General features: G+C 43.8%; 1 protein-coding gene across 3 annotated transcripts in view; it reads left to right on the top strand.

The window, feature by feature from the left end:
• RAB30 (RAB30, member RAS oncogene family) overlaps positions 1–17,368 on the top strand; it is a 77,475-nt gene that overhangs the window by 41,985 nt on the left and 18,122 nt on the right. The window contains exons 1-2 of one of the 3 annotated variants that reach the window (XM_046016605.1): positions 4,567–4,587; positions 17,125–17,225. In XM_046016605.1, coding sequence (XP_045872561.1) covers positions 17,133–17,225 — 93 coding nt within the window. In that variant the 5' untranslated portion in view covers positions 4,567–4,587; positions 17,125–17,132. Of the gene's footprint in view, positions 1–4,566; positions 4,588–11,385; positions 11,396–17,124; positions 17,226–17,368 lie in introns of those variants that run through there. The other 2 variants (XM_046016604.1, XM_046016603.1) reach the window with 2 other exon arrangements.

The raw sequence follows: 17,368 nt of genomic DNA, 5'->3' as shown, positions 1-17,368 counted from the left end.
ATTTCCTATCTGAAAATAAACTACAGCCCCCTCCTCCACACCATCTGATATTCCAAAACAGTTTCTAATTTTATCCCTTAAATATCCCAAAATAAATTCATTAATTAGTTTACACCTCTGTTGACATTATATCCCCCTCTAGCTGTCCTCAGTTTCCTTTTCTCTGTGAAACTTACAGGCTGCCCCTAGTTTGGGTTTTGATGCCTTTCCTTCACTTTTTCTTCCCATTGTTCCAGGAGGACTGTTCTTGTCCATGTCAATCAACATGTCACCTTCATGTGACCAAGTGGAAGGTCACTGCTTTCTTTTAATCTTACTCCTTTTCTCAGCAGCATTTGACAAGGCTGATTGCTGTTTTCTTGGACACTCTACTTTCCTGCATCTCTTCCTGCCTCTTGGGGCTCTCTTCCATCTCTTCTCCCCCTTTAAATGGTGATGTGCTCCATGTTCTGAAACGGCCCCCTTCTCTTCTCTGAGACATAGGTATCCTCCTCTAATCCAATGACTTTCAGTAGCATCCATTTGCTAATGATCTTCAAATTTGTATCTTTATCCTCAGACTTTCTCTGGAACTCCAGGCTCCTGTCCAGTTAGTACCTAAGAGGCATTGCACATTTCACACCAGTGAAAGAGAACTCTTCACTTTGTCTCCACCCAAAACTTGTTCTTCCTTCAATCTTCCCCACCTCAGTAAGTGGTGCTACTATCCCCGCTCCAAGCGTTCAAGCCAAAATATCTAGGCATTGCTTTTGATTTCTTTCTTTCTTCCTTATTGTCATCCATTCTTTCAGCAAGTCCTAATTTTTCTGTCTTCAGAGACATTCCCAAATGTAGGCCATTCCTTCCCACCATCTCCCACCATAACCACCTCCTACCATCTCCACCACGCACACCCTAGTCCAAGCCTTATCATCCTCTTCCTAGACCACTTGCAGTGACCTCCTAACTAGACTTCCTGCTTCTACTTGTATCCATACCATAATGTCCTCCATTACAGAGACCAGAGAAATCTTTAACACCATTTGTCAGTTTGTGCCACACTCCGTCCCTATTCTTCCCCTCCCCACAAGTGGCCTCCCCTTGTTCTCAGAATGAAATCCACACTCCTTACCCTGACAGACCAAGGTCTCTGTGACCTGCCCCATGTCACTCACCCAACCCTCTCCTCACTGACAGTGCATCAGCCTCAGTGTGCTGGCTTTGTTTCCTTGAACTTGCCAAAGTCCATTTTCATTTTAGAGCCTTTGCCCTAGTTCTTCCTTCAGCGTGAAATACTTCCTTGTTCATTAACGTATCAGCTCATCTCCCCATTCATTCATTGCTGTGCTTGTTGCCCGACTGGAATGTATATTCTCTGAAGTGGGGGAACCTTTTTCTGTTCATTTATTGCTGTATCCTCTCCTCCTAGGTCAGTATTTGGCATAGTAGACGCTCACTTGAAGTATGTGGAGTGTGGGAATATGTTTTTCTCATCTGTAGAATGGAGACCCTAGTACTTACATCTCAGAGTTGTTCAGGACTTCCACTATCAAACTTGAGAATGCACATGAAGTGAATAGTTCTGTGTCCAGCATATTGTATTTAATAAATAGAAAATATATATTTTTAAAGTATCTGGCTTATCATGGACACCCAAGAAAGATTAATTCTCTTTCTTTCTTATAGTCTGGGTCTCCTGTAGTATTTTATATTGAGATAGGCTGCATTCTTGGCAAGATGAAAGGTACTCCTCAGTCAGCTATGACACTACATTTTTCTGAAGAAAAGGTTTAAAAAGTACTGTTCAATGAATAGTCAGCATCAGCTAGTTCAGAACCATTATTAATGTCGCCTCTGTCCCCATTCCCTAATATATACACAGACATTGTATTATAACAAGGTTTGACATTCTCCTGGGAAATCATAATTTTCTTCTTTTCTTTGGTTATATGATCTCTTCCAATTAACTCTCCTTAGAGTCCAAGTGTTTTGGGATTTGATTTCTAAATCCTGGTGTTTAGGTTCTCTGAAAAGTATTTCCAGCTTTGTGTGTTCTGATCAATATTTCTTTTGCATTTATTTAATAAATATTTAGGGTTGACTGAATGCCAGGCAATGGGGATACAGTTAAGAATTCATAGGGGCCTCCGTCTTGAAGGTCTCATGGTGGAAGTAGGATACATAAATCAATGAAGATAATAAAATGTCTATGAAGAAAGTCTTTTTTTTTTTTTTAAGATTTATTTTTTTGACAGATAGAGATTACAGGTAGGCAGAGAGGCAGGCAGAGAGAGAGAGAGAGGAGGAAGCAGGCTCCCAGCCAAGCAGAGAGTCCGATGCGGGACTTGATCCCAGGACCCTGGGATCATGACCTGAGCTGAATGCAGAGGCTTTAACCCGCTGAGCCACCCAGGCGCCCCTATGAAGAAAGTCTTAATAGTACGTAGCAGTGGTACAAAGGAGGGAGTGGCTAATCCACTTGGAGGGGGAAGGAAGGTTTCAGAGATCTGTGGTTGTTCACCAGCCAACAAGGAGAGACTAGCTGTGTGAGTAAAGGTGTGGAGGAGTGAACCTTTCTTGGGGTCTTCACTCTGGGAGCCTGGCGTGGCTGCATGATCTCAGTGGCAGTGGTAACTCAAAGGTCACGAGAAACAAAGCTAGAGAGAGGGGCAGGGCCTGAGTCATGGCTGGCTCTGTCTGCTCTGCTAGAGAATTTGAACTTTCTCCAACAATAGTAATAATAGGAACAGCAAGTAACTCTTACTGAGTGCTTCCTATATGCCAGACTCTTTTCTTTGTTCTTCACTGATTCCTTTAATCCCACCATGACCCTATGAGGTAGCTACTGTAATTATCCCTGTGTACAAATAAAGAAACACAGGCACCAATAAGATAGGGAACTTGCCCAAGGCCATCCAATTCATAGAGGGCATAGGCAGGACTCCAAAGTTTGCCCTCTTTACCGGGGCACTGCACTTCCTCTCACAGCTTTGTGTGGGCAGCCGGGAGCCCCTGAGGAGATTCAAGTGTGGGAATGACATGGTCAGATGAGTTCTTTGGAAAGGTTGGTGTGGAGTGGCATTGCATCTTGTACCTGGGTTAGTTTCTAAAAGCCTCTAAGGCAGAAAACGCAGTTACCTTTGTCCTTGACGTGAGGAGTAGTTGAATAAGGCTTGCTGTGCAAACAGTAGTGTGACCTCTCTCACTCAGTTCAAGGCAGCAGCTTTTCCCAAGCCTTGGGATGGAGGCCAGCCTTGGGTCCAATGCATGTACCAGAGGAAGAGTCGGTTTGTGTTGAGGGGCTCTGTTGATCGAAAAGCACAAAAGCGTCACACTTCTGCAGAAACTGAGCCCCTCCATAGCGACAGCCGACTCAGTCTCTCGTCTCCCTTTCCAGGGCCCACACTCACTGAGGGGGCAGCAGAGTTCATGCACTGCTTAGTGATTTTTCCCTGTCTCTGTGTCTCTCTGTGAAAGGAGTCCATGTGGCCTGGATGTGGAACAGGGACAGCTGCTGCCAAGGTAGAAGTTGGCCCCAGTGAAGGTCAGGACAGGTAGACAGACAGGAGAACGAGGATGTGAGAGATAGAAAGGAGGGTAAATGTTCTGGACCTAATGGCTGTCAGGATTAGTTCCCTTCATGTTTTTTTCTGATGTGAAAACTTGGTACATTGTTGCATTTTTTGTTTGTTTGTTTGTTTTGTTTTCAAAGTCTGGTAAAATTGCTTCCAGTTTCCAACGATGTCTGCTTTGGTAGCACAGTCTTCTCCTTGCCCCTGCCGTACGGTTACTGAGGTGCGCCTAAGATGCCTCTGCAAATGTGGAGGAACTTTCATCAATCCATCCGTTGTGACAGTGGTGCAATATGTCCGTTTTTTGTTTACAAATGGACGCTGTGTTAGGTAAACTCTCCTGATAGTGCTTGAGAAACCCCACTGCTCTGTTCTCTTGCAGGTCTTAGGGGAAGTTCACTGATTTTTTAAACAAATTGAAACAAATTTTACAAATTGAAACAAATTTTACAAATTGAAACAAATTTTACAAATTGAAACAAATTAAACAAATTGAACCAAATTAAACAAATTTTAAACAAATTGAAATGATTTTGCTTTAAAGAAAACATTGACATGATTACAGTGATAAAAACCAAACCAAACCACCCAGTGCATAGGAAAAAGGGACAGGGAAGAACACATCAAAATGCTGATGGTGATTGTGTTCCTTTTGGTAATTTATTTTCCCCTTTTCTTTGTTTTCCATGTTTTGAAAAATGTGTCTGTGGTACACTCAAAATGTCAAAAACTTGTAAAAGAAACAAAAAAGGACAAAACTTAAAAAATAAAAAAGCTCCCTGTAATCCCATAATCCTAACATTCTTCCTTTTGAAATGCCGTTGTTCACATACATGCTTGTTCTTCATAGCTGTATTCCTGAGAAATGCAGCTTTGTGTATTCTCTTTAGTTTATAGCCTGTTGTCAACATTATTTCATATTTCCACATAGTTTTCATAATTGGCATTTCTAATGGCTGCCCCGCATTCCATGGTGTTGATGTTCCGTGCTGAATGATCCCTTGTTGGACATTTGGATCGTTTCCAGTTCTTTTAGGTAAGACGCAATGAACATTTTTGTTCATTTAGCATTTGAGTTTGTTCAGTTCTTTCCTTAAAGTGAATTCCCAGCAGTGAGCTCACGACATGAAAGGTTAGAACTCTGTTACTGCTCTTGGTTTGTACCTAGTAAGAGCCTATTTCCTAGGAGAGCAAATTGGATGGTCACTAGCTGTGTACATGTGTGTCTGTCCCATATTTCCCTCACTAGTATCGAGCCTCTATGATATTTTAGTAATGTGTATTATCTGTAAATGTCACGTTCCTTGAAGAAAATTTAGAAAGGATATACATTCATAAAGAAGAAAATAAACTATCCATAATCCCACACTCAGAGGTAAGGTAGGCATTTTAAAAATGTATTTCCTTCCAAGTATATATTTCATAATGTTACATCATGTGGCTCAAAGAAAAACCAAAACAAAAATATGACCTTTTCTCTGTCATATGGAGGTTTTACTCCTCTCTCCATGGGGCCAATTCTAAGTAATACTGGAATGAACTTTCATACTCATCTTGGCATCATGCCTTAGGAAAATTCCCAGAAGCCGAATTGTTGGATCAAAGAGTATGGACATTGTTAAGACTTTTGATGAATATTGAAAACTTGCTATTGAGGAACATTGTGCCACTTGGTATATACTTCAGCTGTTCAGAAGTCCATGGTAGCCTGGCTGGGTGACCGCCGAACTTCAGGCTGGCCTGAGCCAGCTTGGTGCAGTAGGGACAAAGGTGGTGCCAGGGAGGAATTCCAGCTACATTTCTGATGGAACCTCTGCAGGCTTTGGTGACAGATGGCTTGTGTGTGTGTGTGTGTGTGTGTGTGTGTGTGTGTGTGTGTTTGGGGGCCATGCTGAAGGAGAGTTTCACATAGGCATTTGCCAGGATGCGGGTAAGATCATTTACAGGGAAGCACTTAGCAAACTTGAGGAGCTCTATAGATGTAAAATCTTATTGACAGTAAGGGTAACGAAGACATTCCCTCCTCCCCCATGGGGCTGTTTCAAGGATGAAATGGCTGGTATGTGTGAAATACATAGGCCCTAAACAAATAGTCATTCTCTTGAGTGACACAGGACCTGGCACAAACTTGAAAGACAGACTTGGGAGAATTCCTTTATTTTATTCTCAGTCATGTGAGTCCCAGACCATGTGGACACTTGCTTCTCTTTCACTTTTTCTCATCTTCCCGTGAGGAGGGAATCTGTTTAAACAGCTGAAGGAAGGGTCCCCTTGGAGTGACAGTCTTCTGGCCAGGGAGGAGACACTTCTGTCCTTGCAAGGCCATGGGTCTCTAAGGCTAGGGAAGTGCTAGCCCTCTTGGGGGTTGCAGCCCTGCCCCCTGGCAGCCTGGCAATGCTGCTTTGTGTGCTCAGCCTCGGGGAGGAGACTGAGGGTGGCCGATAAGGAGGCCCTTCCGGTCCAGCCAAACAGGCGCAGGAAAGCTTCTGCAGAGGAGAGATTAGACACAGTCCCCAACTCAGAGAACACAACAGGGCGGGCATTGGGCAATATTGTTTATTGTTGGAGAAGGATGGGGGAGGGAGCCTGGCCTGCTTGTGCAGACGAGGGAAACAGCAAGTTGGGTCTGGGAAGACCTTTTTCAGAGCAGTTCCACAAACATGTTTTGAATACAGAAGCCCCCCCCCTCCCATCTTGGAAGGGGATTAATGAGTGGGAAAGGTATCTTTTACCTCAGGAAACAAGGTGCCAGTATTTCCTGGCTCACCTGAGACTCTGTCAAGCACCTGCGCCCCAGTGCTAAGCTGCAAAACAGACTAGTTCTGCAAATGGGGGCCCATGTGGCCGCTGCGGCTGCGCTGTGGCTGTCTCTCCTCCTCTCACCTCTGAGGAAAATCAAATCTGTGCTCAGTGCAGGGACGCTTTCTCACGAGGGAAGGGGAAAGAGCACTATGACTTCAACAAGAAAATTCAGACATTGGCTTTGGGTAGTGCCGTTGAAATGCTGTTTTATGGCTTAACTTTCATTTTCCTTACCTGCCTGGTATCCCAAATCTGTTGCGTGTTTCTGGGAAATAGGAATCTATAAAAGGTGACATGTACAAGGAATAAAATAAAATGTTTGATTATGGAGATCTCAGGCCTATTTTTTAATTTTAATTTTAATTTTTTCACTCTGAAAAAAATATTCCCAAGGGCTGCTTTTTAGCTCCCTCCCATTGTGGAGCTAAATTGTGCTGCCATTGTGGCAGCCTCCCTTGGTGCTGTGCCTGTGGCCTTGCCCAGTAGGGATTTATATTTGCAGAGCTTGTTTGTCCTGGTGGCAGCTCTGAGTTAGAGTCAGGGGACTGGGTGTGTGCCCTTATGGCTCTGTTGTTCACGTGCTGTGTGGCCTGAGGCAAGTCACTCCTGATTTCCAAGCCCATTTCTGTAAAATGGGGAGAAAATGATAGGCTCCTCCTCCTTCCTCAGGAGGATTCTGTGTCAGAGGGCAGTTATTTCTGAGCTACGATTCATGATACAAAATGTGGGAGAGTTTTGTTTTTACTGGTGAAATTGTTCAGACTGTGGTTCTGTTGGCTGGTTTTGGCTGCCATGCGATGGAGGCTGGGTCCTGAGGGAAGTTGGTATGAAAGAGTGAGTCCACAGTGTAGGCTTTTCCTGGACTGGGACACGGTTTAGCAGAGAAAGCAGCAGCACACACAGTGAGTGGGGAAGGGCAGCCCCACAGGCGAGGAGGACATTCCTTCCCTGTCATGTGCAGGGGTGCAGCAGAGCAAAGAGAAAGACTGAAAGATAGAAACAGAGCACCCGAAACAGATTTTTTTTTTTTTTAAATAGAGACTTCTCTCACTGTGTTAGGAAAACTGTCTTGCCTTGCAAGCGCTGCAGACTGAGTAGAAGGTTGGAATACAATGTAAGAGTTGGAAGTTACCCTCCTTCCTACAGCTAGATATGACACCTTCCCCAGAAGCAACTACTGTCGTGCCTTTTTCTGGAGATGTTTTATGCTTATGCAGATAAACAACTGAATGACCCCTTTTCATACCATGCATACCATTTTCCTCCTTGCTTCTCTCACTTAAGGCATCTTGCAGATGTCCACGGCAGGCTGCACGGTATACTGATGTATAGTTTTCATAATATTACCACCGTTTTCCTGCGGAGGGACTATAAGGTTGTTTTTCATATTTGCTAGTACAGATGTCGTGGTAATGAATATCCTACTACATGTGTCTCTGTGTGCCTATATTATGTAAATGTAGAATAGATTCCGAGAAGTGGAATTGCTGGATCAGAGGGTTTGTAATAGCCTTTTTAGTTGTAAATCAATATTGCCTTCCACAGAGGTTGGATTGATTTACCTCCTACCAGTGGCATACCGTACCCCATTTCTCCCTACCCTCTCCTTCACAGAGGGAACTCTGCCAATCTGGAGTGAAAAATGGCTTCTGCTTTTGAATTCATTATAGTTTTCATTACAAGTTACCATCTTGTTTAAAATAATATTTATAATTATAATCTTAATTGTTTAAATTTATAATTATTAATTATACATTAGAGCTGAATTTACTCTCAGGAGTAAAGCTGGTCATTTTAAAAAGTACTTAAGTTTCATTTTTCTTCCCTGTCTTATAAGCTATCTGCTTGTGTCCTTTGTCCATTTTTTTCTATTGATTTATTCAATTTTTCTTATTGATTAGTAGGAACTCTTAAAGCATTTAAGGAAATTAGTCCTTAGTTATATATTTATTTCAGATATTTTAATCAGTTCATTTTTTCTTGTTCTGCCATGAAGAGTTTTTTTTGAAACTTCTGTAGTCAAATTGGTCGATCTCTTTGTCTTATGGCCTTGATTTTGAGTAATTCTTAGAAAGCCTTCCCCACTTTAAGATTTTATATACACCATGCTTTCTTCTAGTACTCTTATGTTTTCATTTTTCAAAATCCAAATCTTTAATCCATCTGGAATTTATTTTAGTATAAGGAGTGAGATAGAGTTCCAACTTAATTTTTACCCAGAAAGACGTGGGTTTTGAATCCTGGCAGTTTTACTCATTAGCTGTGTGATTTTGATGGAAGCTTATGGTGTCCTTTTCTGTAAGCTGGGAATAATAATAATAATAATAATAATAATAGTACCTCCTCCCAGGATTGTTGTGAAACTTGAATGAGTACATACATGAAGAAGAGCGCCAGGCACATAATAAGCACTGAATAAGCCTCAGCTGTGATTATTGGTATCAAGAATGATAGAATGTAGGGGTGCCTGGGTGACTCAGTTGTTAAGCGTCTGCCTTCAGCTCAGTTCATAATCCCAGGGTCCTGTGATGGAGCCCTGCATCAGGATCCCCGCTCAGCAGGAAGCCTGCTTCTTCCTCTCCCACTCCTCCTGCTTGTGTTCCCCCTCTCTCCCTGTCTCTCTCTGTGTTCCCTCTCTCTCGCTGTCTCTCTATCTCTGTCAAATAAATAAATAAATAAATAAATAAATAAATAAATAAATAATGATAGAATGTAAATTCCTTACATCCTCCGTGGCTAGGATGGAGAGGCCACGTTGCAACCCACTAGTACTGTGCCTCACTTGCATAATGAATGATAAGAAGCAACTCATGAGATTGTTGGCAGGTGCAGATGAGATCATGTCTGTGACTACATTTTGTGAACGGTAAAAGCCCGCGTCAGAATGCTGGAGATTATGGCCTGCTGAATGAGGAGCAGCCATGGCCCAGGTGGGTGTTTGACATCCCTGGCCAAGGAGAATAATTAACTTGCAATAACATGAAATTAGCAGCTTATGTAAAGCAAGTGAGCTTGCAGTAGTTGATTATAGTAATGTTTAGTAATTGCCTTCTAGTAATTAAGCACTAATGAGCTTCCTGAGACAGAACCTTGTTAGAGTGAAAGATCAAACACTTTGAATTCAGTGTCTACTTGAACGTGGCCCTGAATATGCTGACATGAGTGTCTTTCTGAAGCATGGTCCTTGGCCTTAAGGACAGCAGGGGCAGCAGATGCATAGAGCACACCCCCTCCACCAGGCAGGTGCACATGTGGAGATGGACTGGGAGGAAAGGCCACAGTTGCTCTGAGACCGTCGAGGAGGAGAAACTCCCCTGCAGAGCATGCTGTATGCCAGGCTGAGCCTGGTCCCTGGAGTCTGGCCTAGATTCTAAAGTACCCATGCTCAGTAATGCCTTCTACAGATGTTACTTGTTGCCCTTCTTTATTCCTCCCTTATGGTTTTGGATTCATCAGGCATATCTTTTTTTTTTTTTTAAAGATTTTATTTATTTATTTGACAGAGAGAGATCACAAGTAGGCAGAGAGGCAGGCAGAGAGAGAGGAGGAAGCAGGCTCCCCGTGGAGCAGAGAGCCCGATGTGGGGCTCGATCCCAGGACCCTGAGATCATGACCTGAGCTGAAGGCAGCGGCTTAACCCACTGAGCCACCCAGGCGCCCCCATCAGGCATATCTTGTTTCTCATGCCCTGCTGACCTCCCTCCACAACTTCTGGGTAGGTGTGAGATTTTGTTTAGGGCCTCTGTTTCTAGTAATCTGACTACTCTGATATTCTCTGGGTAGGATTGCACAGTAAATTTGAATTTCAGATAAACAACTAATAACTTTATAGTATAAGTATGTCCCATGTAATATTTGGGTTATATTTACGTACTAAAAATATGTCCCAGGCAGTATTTGGAACAAACTTATAATATCAAAATGTATTTGTTGCTATCTGAAATTTATCTGGGTGTCCTCTTTCTCCCTTCCCCTTCCTTTTTCCTTCCTTTTCCTTCTCTTCCTTTATTTTATTTTCTTTCGTGTAACAACCCTCCCTGGGTGGCAACCCTGATTTCAAGTGCTGTAAAATAACATTTACTATACTGATGTTTCATGGAGCCCTAGTAGCTAGATACATTTTTGTTAGGAGGTGTGATATAAGAAAAGAATTCTCAGTTAAAAATCACATTTGGTGAATTCTACGTTAAACAAAATCAGTTTTCTTCATTATGCGAATTTTTTGAACTTTTAAGTCTTTAAGATTGGGTTCTGGTGTTCAATATTTCTCGAAATTGTATCACTGTGAAGCTATCTATCTTCTTGCCACCCTTTCTTGGGTATTTAGGGTCATAGGAGCAAATATTGAGTGAACACTGAGGGTCTTTGGTAATCAGTTCTGTTGGCATACCATGAGTTTTAATTTGGGGGGTTTGGGGAAAATACCGCACTATAGAAAACAAAAAAAAAAATATTGTATAATGTTATAATTGTTTTTGTTTTTAAAATCCATACATTTAAAAATCTACATACATACAGGTGAGTGTATATAAACAAAAAAACCTAGAAGGATGTATACCAAAATGTTAACTATAATTATCCCCAAGAAGGGATTTGCTTAGGGAAAGAGATTACAAATTATTTTCTCTTCCATTTTGTTTGGTTGTATTTTCTGCAATCAGTATATATAACTCTTGTCAAATATTTCATTTGATTATTGTATTTTTTAAATGTCACTTTCCATGTATTATCTTCTTTGCCTCTCAAGCAGTTCAATGATAATAGATTCTATTATCCCCATTTTATGGATGAGGAAACTTTATATAGCTCTTCAGCAGACCCAGGTCTCTCTCTCTTCTTTAAGGTTTATTTATTTATTTGAGAGAGAGAGAGAGCCAGACAGACAGACAGAGGAAGAGAATCTTCAAGCAGACTCCCTGCTGAGGGGAGCCTTGTGTGACTCATCATGGGGCTCTGTCCCACAACCCTTGAGGCCATGACCTGAGCCTAAACCAAGAGATGGACTTTCAGTCGATTGTGCCACCCAGGTGCCCCCAACCCAGGTCTCTGGAGGTCAGTCCCCATGCTGCCTCTTTGGTATGAGAGAGTGGCAGCACATGCTGCTTTCAGAAGGACCGTGGTGCCTATTCACCCAACCCCTTCAGTTTACTCTTCAAGGTTGAGGCCTTGAAAGGGAAAAGGATTTAGTGAGACACATGGTCTTTGGACAAGGACAAGTCCTCCAAATATCATTTTCTGGAGCAGGGCTGGGGAGGGATTAGGCCTCTGTTCACCAGAATCCTTGACTTTATCTGTTGTACTGAGCCCTGAAGGGCAGGGGGAGAAATGTACTGATGTGCAACAGTGAATACAGTGTCGTTTTGGTTTTTTTTTTTAAAGGTCACTTTGATAAATGGTTTATGTTACCAAAATCACATTGTTTTAGATTTTTTTTTCCATAGTACATCTTGTTTCCTATATCTTTTCTAAACTCATTTTTTTTCTTTTCTTTCTTTCTTTCTTTTTTTTTTTTTTTTAGGAGAGGGAGGGGCTGAGGGAGATGGAAGAAGGAGAAACCCAAGCAGGCTCCATGCCCATTGCAGAGCCCAACATGGGGCTTGATCTCCAGACATTGAGATCATGACCTGAGCTGAAACTAAGAGTCAGACACTTAACTGACTGAGCCACCCAGGTGCCCCTAAACTCATTCTTTTCTTATCCTCATCTATCTTTCCTTTTTTGAATCTTATTCATACATCCATTCATGTTGAGCTATTGTGGTGATTCTGATGTTTGGGGTTTTGCTGGTTCATCTGAGTAGCATTCCTGTTTATTGCCTCTATGCCCAGTACTTAGTTACATGGATGAATGAATTGTGGGAGTGGCATTTGGGGGAAGGTCAGCATCCCCAGAGACCTGGGCTTGGAAGGCACGATGAGGAGCAGTGCTTGTATGATCTGGAATCATTTTGTGTTGGCCCTATCAGTGTGGGTGTGCTGCTACAAGGGGAGGGAGATTCTAGAATATTGCAGCTCACAGGGGTGGGGTTTCCATTCAGTTGTACCTCAGCTCTTATGATAGTACAGCAGTGCTGTCTACCATAGGGCAGGGGACAGCAGCTCCTACTTTAGGAGGAGCCAGACTTTGGAGTCAGAAGGATCTAGATTTGAATCCTGGTCCTAAGACTAACTAGCCGTGAGATTTCAGGATAACCTGTCCATGCCTCAGTTTCCCCAGGAAGCTGGGGACGGTGATGGTAATAATAGCTACCCCATAGAGTTGTTGTGAGAATTAAATGAGTACATGCAGAAGTGTGCCTGGTGCATTATAAGCATTGAATAAGTGTCAGTGATGATTATTATTAACAATGATAGTATGTAAAATCCCTTAGAATAGTGCTTGGTCAGTAGCAGGTGTTATGACATGTTGGTACCCCAGACAAGGTATATATAATTTTTGTTGTCAATTTAGGGCTCTGTGGCACTCGCTGATTCTGAGTGGCTGCTCCTGGGATGCTGACTTATCCCACAGTCACTGGTGACGCCTGAGCTGTTACCTTACTTCCCGATCAGCAGGGCTTCCTCAGAGTTTTCAGAGAATCTTGTGGGCTGTTCATGGAGCCGTGTGTTTCTTCTTAGAAACAGAACAGTAACCACCGCAGGTAATGCAAAGTTTATCAGCCTTTGTCACAGACGGCCTGATTTTTAAAGAGACCAAACACTTCCCCCAGAGGTTTATTAAACACACAAAGACACAAGCAAAAAATGCCATAACATTCAGCAGAGCATCAAAGTTATTTCTTATGGAAAGGAGGGAAGCCTTAACTTGTCTTCTGTGGCTTTCTCTGCAGCTGGTGGCCACAGGAGACCTGACTGAGCATTGACTCAGACCACCTAACTCTTCCCCTTCTTTTCCTGAAGGTGCAGAATTTGGGCACTGTAAAACCCCTTAGGAGCCCTTTTCTCAGGCCTTTCTTTTTGGACATTCTCCTCTGAATTCTCTGCTTTTTGTCTTTGACTTCTGCCAAAGATGGAGGAGTAAATGTGTGGCAAGCCTCTGAGCACAGAAGGATGCTGTCCAGGCCTGGGCTCCCTGTTCACTGGCCAATGGAAGCCATCAGTTGTGGTCCATGTGGGGCCCACAGAGCCTCCTGTCCTCCTGCTATCCCTGTCCCTATCCCTGAGTTTTATTTTCTTGTCACTTTTAACAGCTTTCTTGAATTTTAATTAACATTCCACATCCCGGAGTCTTTATCTAGAGTCTGTCCTTGATTCTTATTTAAACTACTACAGGGTGGTGGGAAGAGTTTTGTATATGAAGCCAGAGAGGAAGGGAAAAAGGAAATCAGATTTTATGGAGTGCTCGTCCTTTAGCATTCAGCTCATCAGATCTTTCTTAAGCTTCTGCCGTAAGCCAGGCGTTGAGAAAGGCAACTATGGGTATTGTGTCAAGGACGTCGACGGGGGCTGGACCTAGGCTCCACCAGTTAAGTGGGACCTTTTGTGACTGTTTTTTTTTTTTTTTAAAGATTTTATTTATTTATTTGACAGACAGAGAACACAAGTAGACAGAGAGGCACGCAGAGAGAGGAGCAGGCTCCCCACTGAGCAGGGAGCCTGATGCGGGGCTCCATCCCAGGCCCTGGGATCATGACCTGAGCCGAAGGCAGAGGCTTTAACCCCTTGAGCCACCCAGGCGCCCCCCCTTTGTGACTTATTTAGCTTCTCTTGTGCCTCAATATTCAGAATTCAGATGCTAATAGTGTCCACCTGTTAGGGGTGTTATGAGGATTAAATGAGTTAATAATACAGAATGACATGATGATGATGATGATGATGATGATGATGATGATGATAGTGGCAAGGATGACAGTGACAATGATGGAGAGGGGTTAGGAATGGGGACTCCACCAGACACATCATTGCTTCCATGCTGCTCACAGTCATGCACGTGTGTGTGCGCGTGTGCATGTGTGTGTGTGTGTGTGTGTAGGGTGGAAGTGCTGAGGGATGGGCTTGGAGCATAAGACAGATAAACATAAACAAGTACAGGAAAGCATGCTGAGTATGACTGTGAGATGGGGAAGTGTAACATGCGAGCTTATGGCAGGGGGTCGGCCTCCTCTCAGGTCAAAGGAGCATACTAGAGAGACGTTTAAGTGAAACTGAAAGGAGAACTCAAAGTTAGTTGGGCTGGAGGTGGCGAGGGGAGGTTGTGTCCCATGTTCTGGGCAGAAGGAACAGTATTTGTGAAAGTCTGAAGGGGAAAGCACTCCTATGGCATTTCAGGAACTGAAGAAGTCCAGTGAGCCTAGAGCACAGAGTGTGAGCAGAGTGGTGAGAGGTAGGGGCTGACAGTAAAGGTGGGAGACTGACCATGAAAAACTGCTGTCATATTGAGGAGTCTGGGTGACTAAGAGCCAGGTACTGTCCTTGGGGGACAGTAATCCCTTGAAGCATCACAGCTCTGTGATAAAGGTGTTATTAGCCCCATTTTGTTGATGGGGAAGTTGAGGGTCCAAAAAGTTTTCACTTACCCAGAGGCATAGACTTAGAAGATAGTGGAGGGGCGCCTGGGTGGCTTAGTCACTTAAGCGCCTGCCTTTGGCTCAGTTCATGATCCCAGGGTCCTGGGATCGAGCCCTGAATCGGGCTCTCTGCTCAGCGGGAAGCCTGCTTCTCCCTCTCCCACTAGCCCTGCTTGTGTTCCCTCTCTCGCTGTGTCTCTCTCTGTCAAATAAATAAATAAATTCTTTTCTTTTCTTTTATTTATTTATTTGACAGGCAGAGATCACAAGGAGGCAGAGAGGCAGGCAGAGGGGGAGGAGGGGAAGCAGGCTCCCCGCTGAGCAGAGAGCCAGACGCGGGTCTTGATCCCAGGACTTTGAGATCATGACCTGAGCTGAAGGCAGAGGCTTAACCCACTGAGCCACCCAGGCGCCCCAATAAATAAAATCTTAAAAAAAAAAAAAAAAAAAAGAGGAAGAAGAAGATAGTAGAGTCAGGATTTGAATCTAGGTTTCTCTAGCTCCAAGGCTGGAGTTCTTTTGGTGACACCATAGGCCTTCTGACCTTGACCTCTGGCTATTAGCTTTATGACTCTAGGCTCCCCTCAGTTTACTTACCTGTAAAATAGGTAACAGAGTAATAAATACCAGCCTCAAAGACTTGTAAAAACAAATGGAAATACCCCTCAGGTGCCAAGTGTAGTGCCTGGCACATTAGTGAACTCAACACTGCTTATGGCCCCAGATTCTTGACAGAGAACTGTTTTTCCTTCACAGTCCCAGCAAACTGAGAGAGAACCCCATGAGTTGCCACATGCGTGTTGGCTTGGTTGTCAGGCATCTTTCCAAAGATAAGTTAAAACCCACACAGAAAGCATCTGTGCACATAGGGATCTGCTCCCCCAGCGACTTGACTGGTCCCCGTGCACTGGGCTCTCTTTCGAACCTGCGAACCTGAAGTCACTTGAGCTTCAGCTCTGCTGGTAGGAGTGACCCTGGGAGCTTCTTCTAGCTCTCCCTTCACCTCCTGGGCTCACGGGTTTTCCTTCTCTTCCTCCAGAGTCCACAGGCTTGTTCTGCCTGCACCTTATGAAATGAGCTCCACTCCTGGTTTGAATTGTATTTAACTCTGTGGTTGTTGTTTAACTTTTCTCACATTAGTCTCGGGGGCCGGACTAGCTCATCTCCCTGTATTTCCTACCACGATTAGCACAGTACTGTAGTAGGTTCTCAAGAGACAATAATGGTTTCACCAGGATAGAGCTTTGTGGGTACCAAGGCTCTTTCATAGTTTTTTAAAAAATCCTTACAACTGTCCTCTGAGGTAGACAGAGCATGTAATATTCTTTTTATCACAATTGGAGAAACTAAGGCCTACACTTAAGCAATAGGCCTATTAATTAACTCTTTAATTCTACAGAGTACACACTTACTAAATATTACTGTCCCACACGTGGGTGAGGAAAATAGAGCTGAAAAATACAGTCCCTTCCCTCAAGGATGAGGCAGACCTTTGAAGTTCAAGGACAGAGGAATGATGAAAGTGTTTCACTTTATTTGGTGAAGAGCGGTGAAAAAGTCAGAGGAAAAGAGGTGCTTTCATTGGGCTTTACAGGATTGACTTGGTGGCACCAAAAGGTGGGAGGGAGGGCATCCTGGGCAGAGGACGTGGCACATGCCACAGCCCATAGGAATGAGCAGAAGGCACCTGCTGCAGCATTAGGGGTGTTGGTAGGGGGAAGATGGCCATAACTCCCATGGTTAGGACCCCAAGACACCTGGGATGTGCAGGGGACTGAAAGGTTTCTTTCTAGCTCCTTCCCTTTTGTTCTGTCTCCCGGTCCCTTGGCATTCTTCCCATAGGCACACACCACGTGCACATAAACTGCCTTGAAGCTTTGGATGGGCTCTCCTTTGTTCCTGCTCCCTTGCACCCCCAGCTTGTCTGCACACAGGCTTGTATTCTCCTTCCATGCTGAAAGAAAATAGATCTTACCACAGGAGTGACCGGTGACCTGACGACTTGGAAGAATAAAGGTTACCGGGTGAAAGGACATTTGTGTCATATACTCTGTGTGGCATGAGGTGACTGGGAAGGAGTAAAGTTCATCTGTGACCAAACACCTGTGTTCCTCTCTCAGTGTCGAGATCACCAGAGGGAGGCATTAAATTGCTCTTCCCAGGGGTCAGATCTGTTGTTCCTGAGGAGACCAGTCTGGCGCAGCTTGAGCGCTGTGGGCAAGTCTGACCAGGCCCCACTCACTCCTGCCTGTGTTTGCCTTGCAGCTGTGTAAATGAGTATGGAAGATTATGATTTCCTGTTTAAAATTGTTTTAATTGGCAATGCTGGTGTGGGGAAGACGTGCCTAGTCCGACGATTCACTCAGGTAAGAGAATTTGGAAGTCCGGGTTTGGGTTTCTCCCTCTAACCTGTGGGGTTAGGGGTTAGGTTGGAGAATGGAGGGCTGGTCCCAGCGCTGGCCTCTGGGCTGCTGGTTCTTTTTTTTTTTTTTATTTTTTTATTTTTTTT

The sequence above is a fragment of the Meles meles genome, chromosome 8 (genome assembly GCF_922984935.1).
Source record: "Meles meles chromosome 8, mMelMel3.1 paternal haplotype, whole genome shotgun sequence".
NCBI lineage: Eukaryota > Metazoa > Chordata > Mammalia > Carnivora > Mustelidae > Meles > Meles meles.
This window is presented reverse-complemented; position numbering and strand designations above follow the sequence as displayed.